The sequence below is a fragment of the Lagopus muta genome, chromosome 1 (genome assembly GCF_023343835.1).
Source record: "Lagopus muta isolate bLagMut1 chromosome 1, bLagMut1 primary, whole genome shotgun sequence".
In the NCBI taxonomy this organism is placed as follows: Eukaryota; Metazoa; Chordata; class Aves; order Galliformes; family Phasianidae; genus Lagopus; species Lagopus muta.
Genome location: NC_064433.1, coordinates 12,571,936 through 12,590,359, shown reverse-complemented (window position 1 = coordinate 12,590,359; position 18,424 = coordinate 12,571,936). Strand labels below are relative to the sequence as shown.

General features: G+C 36.5%; 1 protein-coding gene across 1 annotated transcript in view; it reads left to right on the top strand.

Annotated features, from left to right (window-relative positions):
• FBXL13 (F-box and leucine rich repeat protein 13) overlaps positions 1 to 18,424 on the top strand; it is a 76,395-nt gene that overhangs the window by 857 nt on the left and 57,114 nt on the right. The window contains 8 exon segments of the mRNA XM_048933247.1: positions 3,657 to 3,760; positions 5,912 to 6,016; positions 7,969 to 8,073; positions 8,075 to 8,144; positions 9,716 to 9,747; positions 9,749 to 9,780; positions 11,073 to 11,079; positions 17,641 to 17,735. Coding sequence (XP_048789204.1) covers positions 3,657 to 3,760; positions 5,912 to 6,016; positions 7,969 to 8,073; positions 8,075 to 8,144; positions 9,716 to 9,747; positions 9,749 to 9,780; positions 11,073 to 11,079; positions 17,641 to 17,735 — 550 coding nt within the window.

Below are 18,424 nucleotides of genomic sequence, written 5' to 3'. Positions count from 1 at the left end.
CACTCAGAAAACCAACAGAATGTGAAACTGAAAATGAAATAATTAAGGTTCAGAATAAAGGGGGTTACCTAAGGGAAAGAACTAGTTACAAAATCAGCCTCTGTAAGATCTTTTCATCCTTTTTTATTTTTATTTTTCCTTGTTTCTTAGGTGTTGGTGCTCACGGGTGCCTACAAGAATTTTTTTTGTCATTGTCATTCTTTATGAGGTTCCAGTATGCTTTGTATGGAGACAAATGAGATGATACTGGTCTCGGTATTAAGGCATACCATACCTAAGCTGAGTTCTATAAACATTTATGTAAACATTCTCAAAATTAAGAAGGATGTGGAGTTCTAAAGTGGACATTTGCTTAAGTCATTTATGGTTATGTTGTGGTTTGGACATGATCCACGCACACTTGGTGTCCAAATAGTCATGTCCAAATAACTCGGGATTCCCTGCTGCGTCGGATTCTTTCATTCCTGTGTGATTTCTTCTTTCAGATCTCATCCAGATTTACTTTCATCAATAACCATAAAACATCAGGCAAAATGAAATCCTGCAAGTTGTTTGCTTAACGTGACTTCAGAGCTGGATCACTGCTTTTCTGCCATATGACTCAGCTGAAGGATAGGTTGCTACACATTTAGGAACAGGAATGGGAAGGTCAGGGATTACAGCTGGAATGGAGAAGCTTGTGAGAGAAGTCAAGCATCTGGTCAGGGATAGCAGAAGACTGAAGGTCATGGCCAGGCCTCGTGGCTCATACACCCTCCTTTTGTACTGACAGGGATAGCAGCTGTAGGCCAGACTTTGTGGGCCTCCAGAAGAAACAATGTTGACAATAGTTGTGACACATTTGTAGATCTATTTTGGAATCTGGGCTGCTTTAGGCTGCAGCCCACCTAATTGGAGCTCTTCCTGGAGATGCAGGCCTCCACTGGCTTTGCCAAAATCCATTCGGTGTACAGTGTTGTCTTCTATTGCAGGTAGATCTGAAATAATAACATGTAACATTTATGATACTGCAGTGAAATTTAAGCAAGGTGTCATGGTGAATGTAAAATATAGATGTTAGTGTAATTTGAATACACAGTGAACAGCAGATCTTCAATACTGTATATAACAAAACTGTTGATTCCCAATAGCTGTGTATTCCACACAAGGATATTGTGTGGAATAGACTTTAAGGGGTAAGAATAAATTTGAAGGTATGAGTTTATTTTTATCTGTTGTTCAGTGTATGCAGAAAGGGAGAGTAAGTTAAAGAGAAGCCTTGCAGACAAGCCTGCATCACAGAATCACAGAATGGCCAGGGTTGGAATGGACCTCAAGGATCATGAATCTCCAACAACACCTGCCCCATGCAGGGCCACCAACCTCACATTTAATACCAGACCAGGCTGCCCAGGGCCCCATCCAATCTGGCCTTGAACATCTCCAGAGACAGGGCATCCACAACCTCTCTGGGCAGCCTGTTCCAGCACCCCGCCACTCTCTCTATAAAGAACTTCCTCCTGACATCCAACCTAAATCTTCCCTCCCTCAACTAAAAACCATTTCCCCTTGTTCTGCAGTTATCAACCCTTTCAAAGAGTTCACTCCCCTCCTGTTTGTAGGCTCCCTTTAGGTAATGAAAGGCTGCAGTGAGGTCACCCCAATGGCTGTTGTGGATTTTCTGTGTGTTAGACCTTTCAGAACATGAGAGGAAAAAAAGCTGTTGTGTTCACATTAAAGGGAAAAAGAAAAGAGCATGAACTTGACTGTATACTAATGACTGGAATTCATATGGCAGACAGGTACTGAGTTGATCCAGGAGAGGGAGTAGCTGAACAACAGCCTTGGGATTGGCTTTGGGAAATCTGTCCATAGGAGAACTTTTGAGGAAAGTTATTTAAATGTCTAGATAGTATTAAAAATGGTATTATTTGTCATGAATGACAACAGTAAGATTTTAGATTTAGTAAGATGCTAGATTTATAATATTTTCTTAATGTATTCCCCATCAAGGTATACATAGATACTTGTTTGTATTAAGAACGTCATGCTAAGGTTGTAAGAAGTGGGTTGATAAGTATTACCAAATATTCAATGTGTGTAAACTGAAGACAGTTGCCTTTCATTGTCTGTGCATTAAAAAAATGTTTTGTTTTGCCTTATTATAGTGGTCTTGACTTGGAGGCATGTAAAGAAACAGCACAGACTCATGGCCAAAAGTCTCTATTATTGTACTTCTTTGTTATGGCTGTCAGTGATCTCTTTCCTGACTGCTCTGCAGTTACAAATCTTTCTCAGTTGAGTTGGTATGGTGAGAAAGCCATTACATATCAGATATTGAGTTGATCCAGCACAGATGTAGCAGTTGCTTCAGATATATATATATATATATATATATATATATATATATATATATATATATATATATATATATATATATTTATATATTTTTAAATATATTTACTCATTTATACATAACAGTTGTTTTATAATAATAACAGGAGAAAATCAACATGGATGCTGGAAAATGAAGTATCTTTACCCATAGGGTGCATACATGTGAATAAATGGTTTGGAAAAAATTAAAGATAACTGGCAGGTGAGCTGGAACTTAATGATCCTTGGGGTCCCTTCTGACCCAAGCTATTCTATGATTCTATGATAGTGAGTTGCACAGTCAGAATTTGGGCGATGAGCTTCCAGAGGTTAGACCAGATTCTGAAGGCAGAAATTAGACATAGAGAGTTAGCACCATCCAGCTGCATCAAGGAGAACAGCAGTAGTGGGAAGTGGGTTGAGACAAAGAAAAGCAGGTTTTTAAAAATCAGGGCTGGAAGAAAATCTAAAAACTCAGATGCTGCTTTTGTGATAACTGTTAAGAGCTACTTTATTGATAACCAGCAGAGGGAACTATAAACATAGAGTGTGCCCCAGGATAACTTCTTTTGCTTTAATGTGGATTACTGTCTCATTAAAGATGCACAGTCATGTTCTGAAATTTTTATCTGGAAATAGAATCTTTCTAGTTCATAGTAGTAATTTAAATAACCAGAGTTTGCTCATATGCTTTTAAATATCAATATAATTTAGAAGATATGTCTGTATGTGAACTCATAATCGAAAAATAAATGAGCTATAGGTTTTAGATGAAGATAGCTGAACACAAGTGAGAAAAACTGTTCATCAGTTATTCTGCAGCATTACTAAAACGCAGTGCAAATTTGCAAATCTTACTACCTGTATTTTGTTTTCAGCATTGATTACTGGATTGATATCTGGTCATGCTTCTTAATTCAACGTATTCTATGCTGCACAGAGTTAATCTTGTTTTACATTCTGTTTCTCATTAGATAAATGAAATTATCCTGTTTTATGGGTGTTCTTTCTTGAATGCATTTTAAAAAAATGAAATTTTTAGTAGGAATTTTTATGGAAATACCATGTATTTTATTACTGCCCTAAACCCAATGCTTTGAAGTCTAGCAACTGAAACATTCTGATGTATGCAATATTCTCTTTAAGATATAAATGAAATGAAATGTAAGCAATAAAAATTTTTGATTTTATTTTACAATATTTTAAAGGTAAATTTTAATCTTGAGTTTATTTTAATGTTTCACATCTAGAAGATCCTTTACTATTACCACGAAGGTATTAATTTACAATTTGTTTTTCAGGCTCTACTTTGTGGTGTAATTGTCATGCGTCCAGAAGACTCACTTATATTTTTAGAGGAAAAGCTCAGGGAAGTAAAGGAAAAGGGAATAGATGCTGTTTTAAGGTATGTATTAAATGCGTGCATGTGCATGATGTGGTTTATAATGTTGAACCTGGCCTTTTAAACATGCTAATGCCACAGCATCTACTGCTGATAAGAAGTTAAAAGTAAATATTAATGGCCTATGATACTGCAAATGCAGTGAGGCCAATACTGGCAGTATCATGAAAAAAGGATTTGGTGTTTTGCGCTAGTTTTGAATATTTAAGGTTGTGTGCTCTTACTCTTTTTTGAAGTGAAAGCTCATGTGGAAGCTAGTTTCTCCTCCTGTTTTGGCTTTCATGTGTAAGTAATTAATTTCATGGTTCAGATGTGATTCTGTAAGTATACAATCTCTGTGTATGGGAACTGCTGAGTCACGGCCTGAACCTCTGATTGATCACCTGAGGCGAGCAGTGAGTCAGCCAGAGGAGCACAGCTGAAGGCCATTCACCTAGACCTAATTAAGAGCTGCTACCAGTGGAGAAGGATCTCTTCTGGAGATCTGCTCTGCTGGAGTTCTGTAAGTGAGCCTAGGCTAGGAGTAAGCTTTCTATTTATTCTCCTTTTGTTATCATTATCTGCTTTGCCAAGCTCTCTTGTTTATTTCATAATTATAACATCTTAATATTCATTGATTATACACTCTGAGATTACAAATTCCAATCTGAGGAAGGTTTTGAATATTGGGAAAAAGTCTTTAGTTGGTGTAAAGGAAAGAGAGCAAGCTGTATTAATACTTACTTTGACAAGAGTCACTAAGAAGATAGAGTACCCTCTTTTTTTTTTTTTTTTTACTAACTGGAATTCATCAGTAATGCATTTTGTTTGTAGGTGTCACAGCTGTGTAATAATTGAGTATGATATTGCATGGTATCATCAGGGTTGGGCCATGAGAAAAGCTTTGAGTATTGAGAAGAATTTCTGAGATTGTAACATAAGGGAAGAGGAAGAGAGGAAAAAATGAACAAAAGCTTGAAGCAATATGAACAACCAGAGACAAAAATTCAGGGAGCGAAAGGAAGGAGATGGAAAGCTTTCATTAAATATGAATTAAATTTTGTGTTACATGTAAAGCCTATGCTATATAATTTTTTTTTAATTTATTTTCAATTTAGTTTAATTGGATTGCCATGGATACAGCCTTTTAGTAAGGAACCACTCTGTCGAGATACTGAGTTAAGCAAAGTGGCTCATCATTGTCAGAAAATTGCCATTGAGTATTTGCATTAACTCTGTACTGTGAACAAATCTGCCAATACCAAACCAGTGAAGCACTCAAGAACTTCCTCACATATTCTGTGCATGTGTCACTTCATTTCAAGTTCTTTGTAGGATGTGGATCCTAACTCATTAGGCCCACCTATGAAGGGATTTCAGGCACTGCCTGAAGCCCAGCCATTCTGAATGCTTTCAGACTGACCTTGGTTCCTTATGATCACAGATGAAGTCATTGCAGTGAGCGGTGCAGATTTGTGCCCTTACTGTGTCTTTTCCACAGCGTATCAGAATTCCTCATATCACAGGGTATGTCAGCAGCCTGAACAGCAATTATGAGATTTTATTGCTAATGTTTATGTTGTCTTTCCTGTAGGTAGAAAAATGACTTGATTTATCCTTTAATTTTAGTAAACACTTTTCATTTCTATGTTTCTCATGAACGCATAATGAACTGCGGTCTTTTAAAATTTATTTTGATTTTTGGATGTGTTGTCTGCATTTCAAAATGGAAAAGGGGACACTTTACCTGCCAAACATACCATCATCTGTCTGTAAAAGAAGGAAACATTACTCCAAGTACTGAGATGTTTGAGATGTCTGTTAATTCAATATTAAGATAAGAAACAAAACAGTATAATCTGATTGAAAATGGCTGACGTTATATTGAATTAAGCTCTGATTTTCACAATATTTCAAAATTGCCCTAAGAGTAACAATAAAGTGTGGTTGTTTGTTTTTGTATTCTGTAAACACTTTAAAATGTCTCCTATAGTCAATTGTAATTAAACTGATACAGGTCTTAATCTTCTTATTAATAAAGTGTATTTTGTAACTATAATCTATTAAGCACAGAGAAAATATGTGTTTTCTTTTCAGGATACTCCTATGTTCAATGTAATTTGATTGTGCTTAATGTAATGGTTATAATTAATGTAATTTCTTTCATTTTTGAAGGTATCTGTGTATTGATTCGTCTTTACACCCAAAATTAAAGAGGATTTCAGAAACTCACCTGGACACAATTTTTGGAGTAGATACACAACTGGTAAAAATCATCAAATATATTATATGAATTAACTCTGTACTGTAAACAAACCTTCTAATACCAAATAACTCAAATTCTGTTTTTAAGATTTTTCTCATATTATTTTTGTTACATCTGATGTCAGAAAAGTGATCCTTTGTATTTCTTTCTGTTGATACTGATTTATAGTCTTCCAAAAATTAACTTCATCAGAGGTGAGCATAGCATTTAGGGGGATATTCTTAAAATGAAAGATCATTGCTCCTAGTCTTAAACAACTTTGATTTTTTAGAAGTTCTAAGAGGATTATTAAAATAAATATGGATTAAAGTCATGTAACAAATGGTGTACATAGTAATGGATGAAGGGAAGATTTATGCAGAGAGCATTTATTTAATTTGCGTAATTGCTGGATAAAGTTGATTGACTGAAGAGAGGATATGAAGGATAAAAGATAATTTCAGTTAGATTGAGCCCTCCCTCAAGAACACATAGTACTTCTGCTTCACATGTTAAGTTAGCTTTTCCTTAACTCCCTGTATTAAAACAGGTCCGATTTGGCAGTGGAAGTACTTCTAACTGTAAAGAGAAAATAATACATGAACGTTCATCTCTTTAAAATAGATACTTTAATTTGCACATGGACAGTATTAACATAAGATTTCATATTTTTGTTTGATTTTAAATATTCATAATACAGAACAGAGCTTCAGTCTGACCATAATAGAGCTGGGTTCTCTTCTGCTCTTTATTCGGTTTCTTTTGTGCTTGGTGGTACGTAATTTATACTTCTGGTAATCTCTCTTTTCCTTTCAAACAATGAGGATAGTACATAGGTATCTTTTAAAATACAGTAATCACAAGTAAAGATATTCACTAGTTTCTTTGTTATAGACATGTGTATCAAAATTTAATGATCCTTCATTTAGAATAGATTAGAGATTTAACAATGCCATTTTATTTTGGAAATCATAGATTGCTAACTATATCTAATGTACAGCTCTGTTAGAAGCACTAGCGTAAATTCTGACAAGGGGTGACAGCATCATAGGATTGGTAGGGAGGTCAACATTTCACAAGCTGTATCTGCATTAGGCTTGGTGAGTATTTTTCTAGGCTGATTTTAGTGATCTTAAAGATCACAAGTGTTGGAGACATGACAATCTCTGCTGGCAGTTTATTCCAGGACTTCATAATCCTTTCTACTGGAAATATTTCCTCATAGCTGAATTTTCCTTGCTGCAAGGAAATTTTTGTCTTATGTACCAGGGACATGGCAGTCCTTCCTTTTTCATTTACAACAGCATTTTGAAGATTGTCTGAGCTAACGGTTATTTTTAATTATCATAGAAGTTGGACAGGAACAATATGAATGTCCCATTCATTAATGCATCCATTATATATTTTAAATGCAAAATGAGAGAGATTTTTGCAAATGCAAGTGATCTGATAATATCTAATTTATTTAATAGCCCTTTCAGAAAATCAGATGAAGAGAAATGGTACATTTTAATGAATCGGCGACATTAAATGTAATCATATCTTGTTACTTCACATGGAACAGAAATGAGATTTTTAGTGAAGTTCAAAGTTGCTAATAACAAAAAATAACCCTTTTAGTTGCCAATTCAGAGGAACACTTAAGCAAATGCTTGCATTTATCAATTTATTTGTATAAATACTCAAAAATCCTTTCTTAAATATGGACCAAACATTAAAGAACAGTGGTTGACAGCATGCTATATGATGATGAAAGCAAGCAGGATTTTATTGTGTGATAATATAGAAATTAAGAAAAAACAGAAAATTTATTAAAATGAATAACCAACACATTTTATTTAAATTTAAAACACAGCTTTTATATTCAGAAATTTATATTGATGAGCTTGACTGCTTTGTGTTTCCAAGTAAACTGCAGTTTTATAGATTTTACTGCATTCAAGTTGAATTAGCCATGTTAAGTTATTCATTCTGTTTCATAATTCAGAGGATGGATAAAATACAATTTGCTGAAAAAGAACAAAAGAAAAAAGGCAGAGCAGAAGATGGCTCTGGCAGTAGTTCATTATGACATCCAAATATTAAAAACAGTTACACAAGTGGAGCATGTGGGTTCAGATTCACAAGGGAAAAATTGCATGCAAGTTTACACAGTTATTCTACGTAAGGGAAAAATCCATGTCATATAAGAGAAAATAAATTAAATACACTTGGTCCAGTGATGTATCTGTCTTTTTGCTGGGTTGTATTGCAAGATGCTGTTTGTCGACTGGCCTGTGGCTGCTCGGTTCCATGAATGCCGTGAAAGGCAAAGTTTCCCTGAGTTGCTTTGCTGGGACAAGTGGTGCTGGTGCACTTCTGTGAAGACTGAGCAGTGACGCTGATGAAAAGCTGGCATGGGAGGTGGTAGGAAAGTGGAGTGTATGTCTAAAGTACAGAGTGGTGTGGGCCAGTATTCTTTTCTGGGAATAGTACAGCGATAGGGATAAAGTGGGAGGAATCACAGAGTCATAGTCTTGGCTTCAGCTAGGGTGAATCTTCATGGGAGGTGGAGAAGGAGTGAAGACCAAAATGAAAAGTCAGGAAAAAAAAAGAAATGCTTTATTTGCTCTGCCTGAGAATTTATGTTCCACAGGTCTTGTAGGTATGTTTGTTTATTTATTTTTAATGTTTCCACACAACAGCTACTTTAAAGGTAAATACCATTAACATGAATCCTTTAAAATAAAAGTAAAAATTGGGCCACAAGTGCTGCCTTTACCTATGGGCTTATGCTCAGATAGTTGTGTATGGCTCACACATTGCTTTTACAGAGCTGAAGTGCCATGCTATTGTTTCCCCTGTTCTTTCCTGTTACTAGCTTCTTTCTTCTCTTCTAAGTATTACTTTCAGTCAAAGCAGCTTTTGTTAATTCCAAATTCATAGGGGCAGGGGAGGCATTTATTGTGCATAACTACACCATATATTCCCTTCTATGACATATGGATAAGCTCCGTTCAGTGTGCTGGTGCCAATATAAGTGTCGGGTTGCACTGTAAACAAGTTAACTGCGATGACTGGGAATTAAGAAAAAGAGAAGGAGTAGAAAAAGTGTTGATTTTTTTTTTTTCCTTGAATAACCGCTGATGACTTCTGGGGTCTGTTTGCAGTAGATTTCTGTTACACTGTGACCCAAACCAAGGAAGGAGTGGTGTGTGGGAAAAGTTCAAGAGCAAGCCATGTGTTTTGAGAAAGAGTTAAAGAAGCTTGCGAATGTGCTGTCAGACCCTGACCGATTTACACCAAAGCATGTCAATGTAGGTGCAGTTTTAACTTGCTTTCCACAAACAAAAATGGGTCTTAAATATTCCTTTGTCATTATTTGGTTTATTTTAGTAGAATTTCAAGACTTTTTTTGTTGTTGTTAAAATAATAGTAGATAAATGATTCTATATTGCCTGTTTAATGTAACAAATTTTACGTTTTACACCTTGAATGATGATTGACTTTTTTTTGCAGAAAATTGCAGTAATCTCACTTATCTCCTCTCATCTTTTAGTGGCTATGAAGAGTGTTTTTCCATTGCATTTGCAACGCATTTTACATACAGTCTACTGTGGGTTTGGGATTTTTTTTTGTTTGCTTGTTTTTGTTTTGTCTTTGGTGGTTTTTTTTAGATTGGTGCCCTGGACTAAAGAAAACTTTTTTTTTTTTTAAACTTTTTTTAAAATTACTTTGTTGTTGTTTGCATTAATTCTGATTCTAATGATCTTACCATCAAACATAAACCGTTTCCCAGAAAAAGCCCTATTACAGATCTGTGATTAAATAGAACACTTTTGATGTACTAATTAATTTTTATGTGTATATTTAATATTTTAGTGATATTTTTTATTTTACTTTTGTTTATATGCTTATGTGATGGAAACAAAGCATCCTGACCACATTGTTCTAGCTGCTTCAGTTTGAATTAGGTGCAACCTCTGAAGGAGGGAGGTATTCTTTTCTGCAGTATCAGGTCAACATGTATTGCTCACCCCATTCTGACATCCAGAAGCTTCTACAAACTAAGAACAAGAAATCAGGAAATTTGTCAGGGAGATGGAGACTGGAACTTTCGAGAGAAGTAAAGGGGTTTGTTTACAGTGGGTAGAAGCTCTTAATCCAAGCCCAGAAGATGATAAAAAGCAGTTTATTTTCTCAAAGATAAGACTGTATGGAGATTATGCAGCTCTGTAAGACTGTGAGAGCCCTGAAAGCAAGATTAGAGGAGAATCTACTGCAAGGGCACAGCTAGCAGGGAGAGATTTCATTCAAAACGTTCTAAACCAGTTTGTTTAAATTTGTTTGTTTGTTGAAAAGGTTGCTTTATTCTTTTTTTTTTCTTTTAGAAAATGTAGCTTGTTAATTATATACTAACTTCTAGAAGAGGAGGTAGTTCTACCCAGATGCAAGAAGCTCCAGATAAAAATGAGTCTTTGTATTCAGACTGGTAACAATGTGTACAATCTGTAGTGCTTAATCTGGGCAATATTTAAGAAAAACAACAAAATTATTAAGCATCGGATGGAAGACCTTCAGTTTTAGAGGACAGTTTGGCCGTGTTACAGGTTTGTTACTGCAAGTAATTGCAGTTGGGTGATAACACTGTAAGTGCAGGTAAAATGTTTTCTTCTGTAGCTTATGTAGAAGCTTTTATTTATCCTATCAAGTCTCTCTGCTAATTTAACACTGAGAAAACATTCAAGTGATATTTCAGTAAAACACAATGTGTTTTTTTTTATATATATTGTGCACTATGGCCTATAGTAAACTCAGAATTTGTTGTTTTGTTTTTTTTTTTTCAACAAAACTTGAAACTCAAAAACAGATATCTAATTTTCATCATGTGCCTAAGGCCACTGAAGTCACAGGAAACTTGAATCTGTAAGCCTTTGCTAAATTGTGTATGTAGTTCTAGTGCTGTCATGCACATACAACACAGGCAGACCTGTCACCAAAAATCAACATACTTTAAGTCTTATTGATGTCATCTGTATGATTTCCACTATTGGTGCATATGGTTTTCATGAACGTGAGATTGGTTTATTTTGGCCAAGTCCATCAACAGAGTCCATCTGTGCTATTTTCTTACTACTGGCTCATGCAGTAACCACTGAATTTCTGCTGTCACATGATTCAGCCATGGGCCCCATCCAGCAGCAGTGATATCTCTCCTGAAGAACTTGGGAATCATAATACCCATACCTCTAATTTCTCAGACACTGGTGCATGTTAAGGAAGACTCTCTAATCTGAGCTCCTCTTCCAAAACAAAGCAATCAAAGGGCAGTGTTTCCTCCCATAGAAGTGTAAACTCCAATAACACAGAAGGAGAGATTAATTTTTGGTACGAGAAGTAAAATGAACAAAGTTTGATCTACAGGGCCACATCCTAAGTTTCTGTTTCTTAGTAAGATAAATATTATATGCCAAAATGATTATATAAACTACCACAGTATATAAAAGATATCATGTAAGACATTATTATTGCATGTGTCCAAACCTATCAGACTTTTCATAACTGTGAATAAGTATTTGATCAAGTTCTCAGACTGAGGTCTGCAATAGCATTTTTCTTCATTAAAAACATTCTGTGGTAATGTAATCTTTCTGTTAGTTCCATATGAACAATATCAACAGTAGCCCTCCTTATTTTTCCAGTTTGGGAGAGAGTTGTTTCTTCTTAATCCGCAAGCCCTGTTTTTTCAGCATCCAAATTGTGAGCTCAAAGTGTGTTATTCTTATACCTCTTCTGTTTTGACTTAGAGGCACTTATCTCAAAACAAAATCTACAGCAGTTACTTATGGCTTAAAGTTATTTACAGCTATATTGGACAGTGTATGTAAATCTCTGTCACAAAATGTGGGATTCAGCTTGTAGGCTGAGACCTCAGAAGACAAAATTCTATCAATAAGCCAAGAATTAGTCAGCTGAGCAAGCACAGCCGTTGCTGTGACCTGCAAATGAGCAGCGTGGTGTAGCAGTTTTAGTCTGCCAACTGCATCTTGCGTGAGGAGTAAAATTATTGTTATTAATAGCTCAAACAAGAAGGAATAGCTATTTATCATACATTGCTTGTAGTTCTTTGGAGAGGGTAACGTTGATGGTGCATTCTTTTTGTTAGTTTGCTGGGATCCTTGGTACTTGAGGACAGGGAGGAGGAGTTGTGAAGACTCAGCCATGTGTGGGTGCTGCTGCTGCAGAGAATTAGATCTCTCATAATATGTGATATCTATGCACACAAAAGCCAGAATCCACATAAAAAATTTTGAGTGATAACTGTTGTGTAGTATGCAGCCATTCTTTTTGATTAATGCTGCAGAGAAGCTGTAAAAGTACAAAAAATAAGATTTATCTCCTGTTTACATATTAAATTAATTTTACAGCCATTATAAATCAAAAATACTGTCAAGCGTTACCTCAGTGGCTTAGCAGAAAATGTTAATGTTTTCCACTTCTCATGCAATTCCAACTCTGAGGTCTGGATCTGAAAAGCAAGGTAGTTTGCCAGCCTAGACATTGGTCCCAACATAGAGAATGATTTTATGTGCATTTATGAGGAGAATCGAGTAGAAGATGAAAACAATACTGATTTTTAATAGGAAATAACAAGGCATAAGAAAAAAAAGTTGAATAACTTACACAGTTTTACCCCATATTTCTGTGACCCATATACAAAGGTGTAACTCAAGGAAGAGTAATTATTTTTGTAATTATTTAAATAGTGTTTGCATATCTAAAATCCAAAAGCAATACTTATTAAAATTGTATTTCATAAAATCGTAGCATTGTAGAATCATTTCAGCTGGAAGGGAGCCTTAAAGGTCATCTAGCCCAACTCCACTGCAATAAATAGAAACATAAAGCAAAATTACTTCTATCGATTGAATGAATTAAGATCCAGTGATCCAGTCTCTAAATTTAAAACATCTCCATACAGTGATGGTTTAGCACTGCTTAACCATGGTCAATCAAGTTTTCAGTATTCAAATTCCTTGGAATGTCAGGTTTGCTGAGGATCACGGACCTGCAACTGTAGTTGAAAGGAAACTGTCTCAGCCCTTATTGTCATTCACTCATTCTTGCCCCAGCACTATTCTCTCCTTCGTGTTCATTACAGTCATTTATATGACTTTGTAGTGATCTGCACTGGGGAACAAGTGTGTTCGAAAAAACAGCCACTTTTCTCCTTCCACTCAATCAGTTGGTTCAGTTCCTTAGTCCAGCTGCACAAGCACTTAGTTGGTAGGGGGGAAGAGATGGGGAATGAGTAGGGGGGAAATGGGTGGAGGGGTGAACCTGCATCTTAGGATAGCAGCTGCAGATTTTGCTGATGGAAAAGTGTGTGTCCAACCTAAGCTTATTGGGATCCATCACTGAGACATTTCTTAGTGATGAGGCATGCTGAGCTGTCGTGGGCTGTGCTGTGATGTATGGGAGCACAGCTGTAATACATCTTTCTGAGTGTTACCCCAAGTGAAGCTGGGATACAGGGTAAGGAAGCCAATTCTCTGAGGTTGTTTTGGTGTAGAGAGGGTTAAGGACTGGAATGAACAAATACAAAGATATGGAGGCATTCCAGCTAGGGGTGTGCTTAGATGTGACTTGGAAGTGTGAGGCATTGGGTTGCACCTCTTGCAGGTTGTCTTAAAGCACATATGGAAGGACAGGTGGAGACAGCTGCACTGGAAGTATTTTTGCAAGTATTTTTTGTGTATGTGATACGAAATAAATGGTACAAGCTATTACATAAGTGCTCTTGAAGGTGCCTGTGCCAAAAAATAATGGCTTTATTTATGTGTAAATTGTAGAGGGAACAAAAATTATTACAGAAGAGCTGGGAGCTGCCCATATACATTGAGAACTGTTGCTGTGGAGAAAGAACATCAAATCCTAATTTAGGTGCTTCCATTTTGGATTAAAAAAGAAAATACATCTTTCTGGTTCCAGAGAAAAGTACAAACCTGTATTTCTGTCACCTAGTTATTCAGCTGTGTTTTATTCAGTGCAGTAAATACAGAAAGAACTCTTCTGCTTACTAGCAACAGTGTCCATTTGCTAAATATCTGTGACTATTTGACACTACTGAAGGAAGGGATGCCATTCAGAGGGACCTCGGCAGGCTAGAAAGGTGGGCCAGGGTGAATGTGATGAGGTTCAACACAGCAAAGTGCAGAGTTTTGCACTTGGGCCAGAGGAATCCCAGGCATCCATACAGACTGGAAGGAGCGATCCTTGAGAGCAGCTCTGTGGAGAAGGACCTGGGGGTCCTGAAGGCTCGGAAGGCAAATGGTACCCTGGGCTGATGACAAGACAGGTGGCCAGCAGAGACAGGGAGGTGATTGTCCCCCTCTACTCTGCTCTTGTGAGGCTCCATCTGGAGTACTATGTCCAGGTCTGGAGTCCCCAGTACAGGAAGGACAGGGAGCTGTTGAAGAGGGTCCAGAGGAGAGCCATGAAGATGATCAGGAGAATGGAGCACCTCCCCTATGAAGACAAGCTGAGGGAGCTGGGCTTGTTCAGCCTGAAGAAGGCTGCGGGGTGACCTCATTGCAGCCTTTCAATACCTAAAGGGAGCCTGTAAACAGGAAGGGAATCAACTCTTTGAAAGGGTTGATAACTGCAGGACAAGGGGAAATGGTTTTTAGTTGAGGGAGGGAAGATTCAGGTTGGATGTCGGGGAAATTCTTTACAGAGAGAGTGGTGAGGTGCTGGAACAGGCTGCCCAGAGAGATTGTGGGTGCCCTGACCCTGGAGGTGTTCAAGGCCAGACAGGATGGGGCTCTGGGCAGCCTGGTCTAAATGTGGAAGTTGGTGGCTCTGCCTGTGGCAGGGGAGTTGGAGATTCGTGATCCTTGAGGTCCCTTCCAACCCTGGCCATTCTGTGATTTGCTGCAGAAAGGCAGAGAATGCTTTCTTTTCCTGCCTCCATAACTACTTCTGTTCACTTTTTAGTAGATCTGTTTACTAGATACAATCTCATTTAACAAGAGGTTTATATTGGGTATCAGTTTGGATGTCTTCCTTAAAAGTAGTAGATAAGCTCCAGCAGGGGAGGAAAACAGTCAGGCTGTGACATAGTTGTTGAATTTTTATGTAAGAGCTCAGCAATTTCTATTCATGTTATGACTGTCAGATCCTTCGTATTCAATAATATTTTTATTCCTTGTTCCTCTATGGTAGATTCCATAGAATTTGTTTTTAAGCATTCACAGACTGTGTAAAATAAAGCATGCCTGAGTTTCTTGATGTTTTGGAACTTATTAGGAGACATTACTGTATCTAACACTGCAGATGTATTTGTCAGTGGATCATTTGAAAACCACAATTGTTTTAGTGATAATTTTTATTAATGTGCTGTTATTTAGTGTAATTTTCTGTTCTGCTTTCATGAAAAAAAAAAAAAAAGAAAAAAAAAAAAGCCTTGTCAGCTTATATTTGATGCTGTAATAAAGTCTGTGTTCAAAGCCATCTGGAAATCATTTACTTTCTAAATGTCATCGTTTTATGATACAGTTTCCTAAGAACATCACTGCTGCAACAGTACCCTAATGCTGAATTACTGACAGAGAATTATTGCACTGCTTTAGAGCTGTAATAGCGGTCTTGACTTTACGTGAAATAGATGCTTCAGTGGGCCATTTCAGAACTGAAAATTCATAAGGTTGGAAAGTACCAAATCAAAAATTTGCTTCTGTTATTTGTCAATAAAGCTAAGCCCTAATAATAAATAATAATAAACAATTCATTTTCTCAAATACTTCTGTGAGCTGTATCAAAATTCCTTGGAGTTTTAAGCTACACTGACTTTTGAAGTTAGGGAAATAATCCACATGAAACAGAGGACTGTGATGGTCCAACTGTAATTGTCATGGGATTCAAGTCTTTGAAGATATGAGGTGTACAGAAGGAATTTATTGTTCTAAAGGGGCTGCACATTTCTGTTTTTTTGTATGTTTGTTTTTTGTTTTTTTTTTGTTTTTTTTTTTAGATCAAACTGTGCCTAGCTGCATTCTGAATCACATAAATATCTTGAGAATTAGTATGGCTGTATCAATCAAAGGTTTGTACTTGAATTTCTCCATGCAGAAGAAGTGACACCCACTGACATTTACTGACACTTCTGAATGTGGAGACCAAGCAATGTAGGTGAGCACAGTGAGGTGGTGAGTGGTGCATTTCAGCAGTGGTGACAGTGATAGTGGGTCACCTCCACTGGTGCAAATGTTTACAAGTAGAGCATGCATGCTGTTGACCATCGTTGAACTTGCATAACTAATAGTGGTGACTATGTTGAAAAATAGTGTTTTGATAGTAAGAATTGTCTCTATTAAATACTGTTATTGTGCTCTTTGTATCTGCTGTAGTTTCCATGGAAATAAATAGGAGGCATTACTTTCAGAGAGACCTAGATTATTGTGTACTTATGAAAATAATTATTTACATTACAGGCATAAAACTTTCCTTACATAGAAATTGGTTTAGGAAAAATAGTGTGCATTTTTTCTTACTATGCTTCTTTTAGGTGGTTTCTTTTTTCCTACTTTCAACTAAATATTTTAAACATTGAGTTTCATTTCAGATATTGTACTGTATTTTGGCATATGGTGTAGTACTTCAGTTCTGCAAATGATATGGGTTGCGGGAGTTTTTATTATGTAAATCATAGAATGTCTTGGGTTGGAAGGGACCTTAAGGATCATCAAGCACAACCCCCCTGTCGCATGCAGGGCCACCAACCTCCACATTTTATACCAGACCAGGCTGCCCAGAGGCCATCCAACCTGGCCTTGAACACCTCCTTGGACAGGGCATCCACAGCCTCTCTGGGCAGCCTGTTCCAGCACCTCACCACTCCATCTGTGAAGAACAACTCCCTGACATCCATTCTAAATCCTCTCTCCTGCTGTCTTATTTAATATTCAGTATATGGTCTTACTCTGAGTCTTAAATGTATTTTGTATTTTCAGATGATTAGAATATACTGCATGTTTTCTTCTGTTGCAATTAAATTTTACCATATTTTCTCTCATTTTGTTTACTGAGTTTCTTCTAAACTGAAACATTAATATTGTATTGGCAGAAACACTGTATGGAATTGGCCTTAAAATGACAGGTGAAAAGCTATGGAAAAAGATTGCCAAATGCTGTTTACTTTCAGTCTCTTATGGCTTGAGCTTGTTTCATCCAGTACTATCTATCTACCAGGGCAAGATCTTTTTGGAATAATTAGGTGCCACAATCATTTAATATTTCAGAATGGTGTTTGTGGTAACAATATTTTATATGCTAAACTATCAGTATAGCTTTTACAAGTGTTGTTTTAATGTAGATGAAACAAAACAGCTGACAGTCCATGGAAAACATCAGTTTAGAAACTCACATCCATCTTTCTCCATCACAGTTTTTGATTAAAGCCATCTTTTCTTATTTTTTTAAGGCTGTTCATAAGAGCAATTATTGACATTCTGCCCACGTTTAAAGGGTTTAAAGAGCTTAAGAATACTAAGTATTTAATTTGAAATTAGCTCTGGTTGTTTTTCTTCTTTTTAGAATAGATGTATGTGTATCATTTACTGAAGCTGTACTTCCTAATGAATAGCTTTCAATACCATGTTTCTCTGTTTTTCTGACCTAGACTTTCCCGTTATGTAAATATTGTTGATCTAGCAAGATGTGCTCAAGTTAGTCAAGCCTGGGTGCTAGTAACTCAGAACAGTTCGTTATGGAGGGAATAAGTAAGATAATAATTGTCAATATTTTATTGTAACTTTATTTACTTTTGAAAAAGAATATAAAAAGGAGGCAGGTTATTTTAAGAATGCTGAAGGCCTAGGATATAAATTTGATCCCGCAGTTTGACCTATTCTACTTGGCTTTATGAATAAAAATGTTGAAGCAACTGAACCAAAGTTGCTTGTGCAATGTCATTATGAAACCAGTGGAACTGAAAGGACAATTGGCTGCTAATTCTTGGCTATAGTCCACTAAATTTAGACTGTTAAGTGAAGCGTCTTAAGCTCCATCAGTCGTCTGAACAACTGCTTGCATTTCCTGCTTTCTGCTTCATGGCAGCTGCCTGTTGTCTGTGTAAGGTGCTTTTGTTTTTGTTTTTTTAATTGAACTTCTGATGTGTTTTATTTTTGTGTATATTTTGCAAAGTGCCTGCTCAAATTTGAAGCACCAACACCTGAAAGACACTGCAATGTCCAGCTTCTAAGTGCATGTAGCCTTTATTTGGCCCAATCTTAAATTACTGAGATGACTTTGTAATCTTAATGAAAAATATTAAAATTCCTGTTGATTTTAATGTAAGAAGAACAAAATCCTAATAAAGAAGTGGAGAAAATTCTGAATTCCTGTCTTTCTGACCTGGTAACGTCTTCTAAGTATCATACACAAAAATAATGGTGATTAATTTA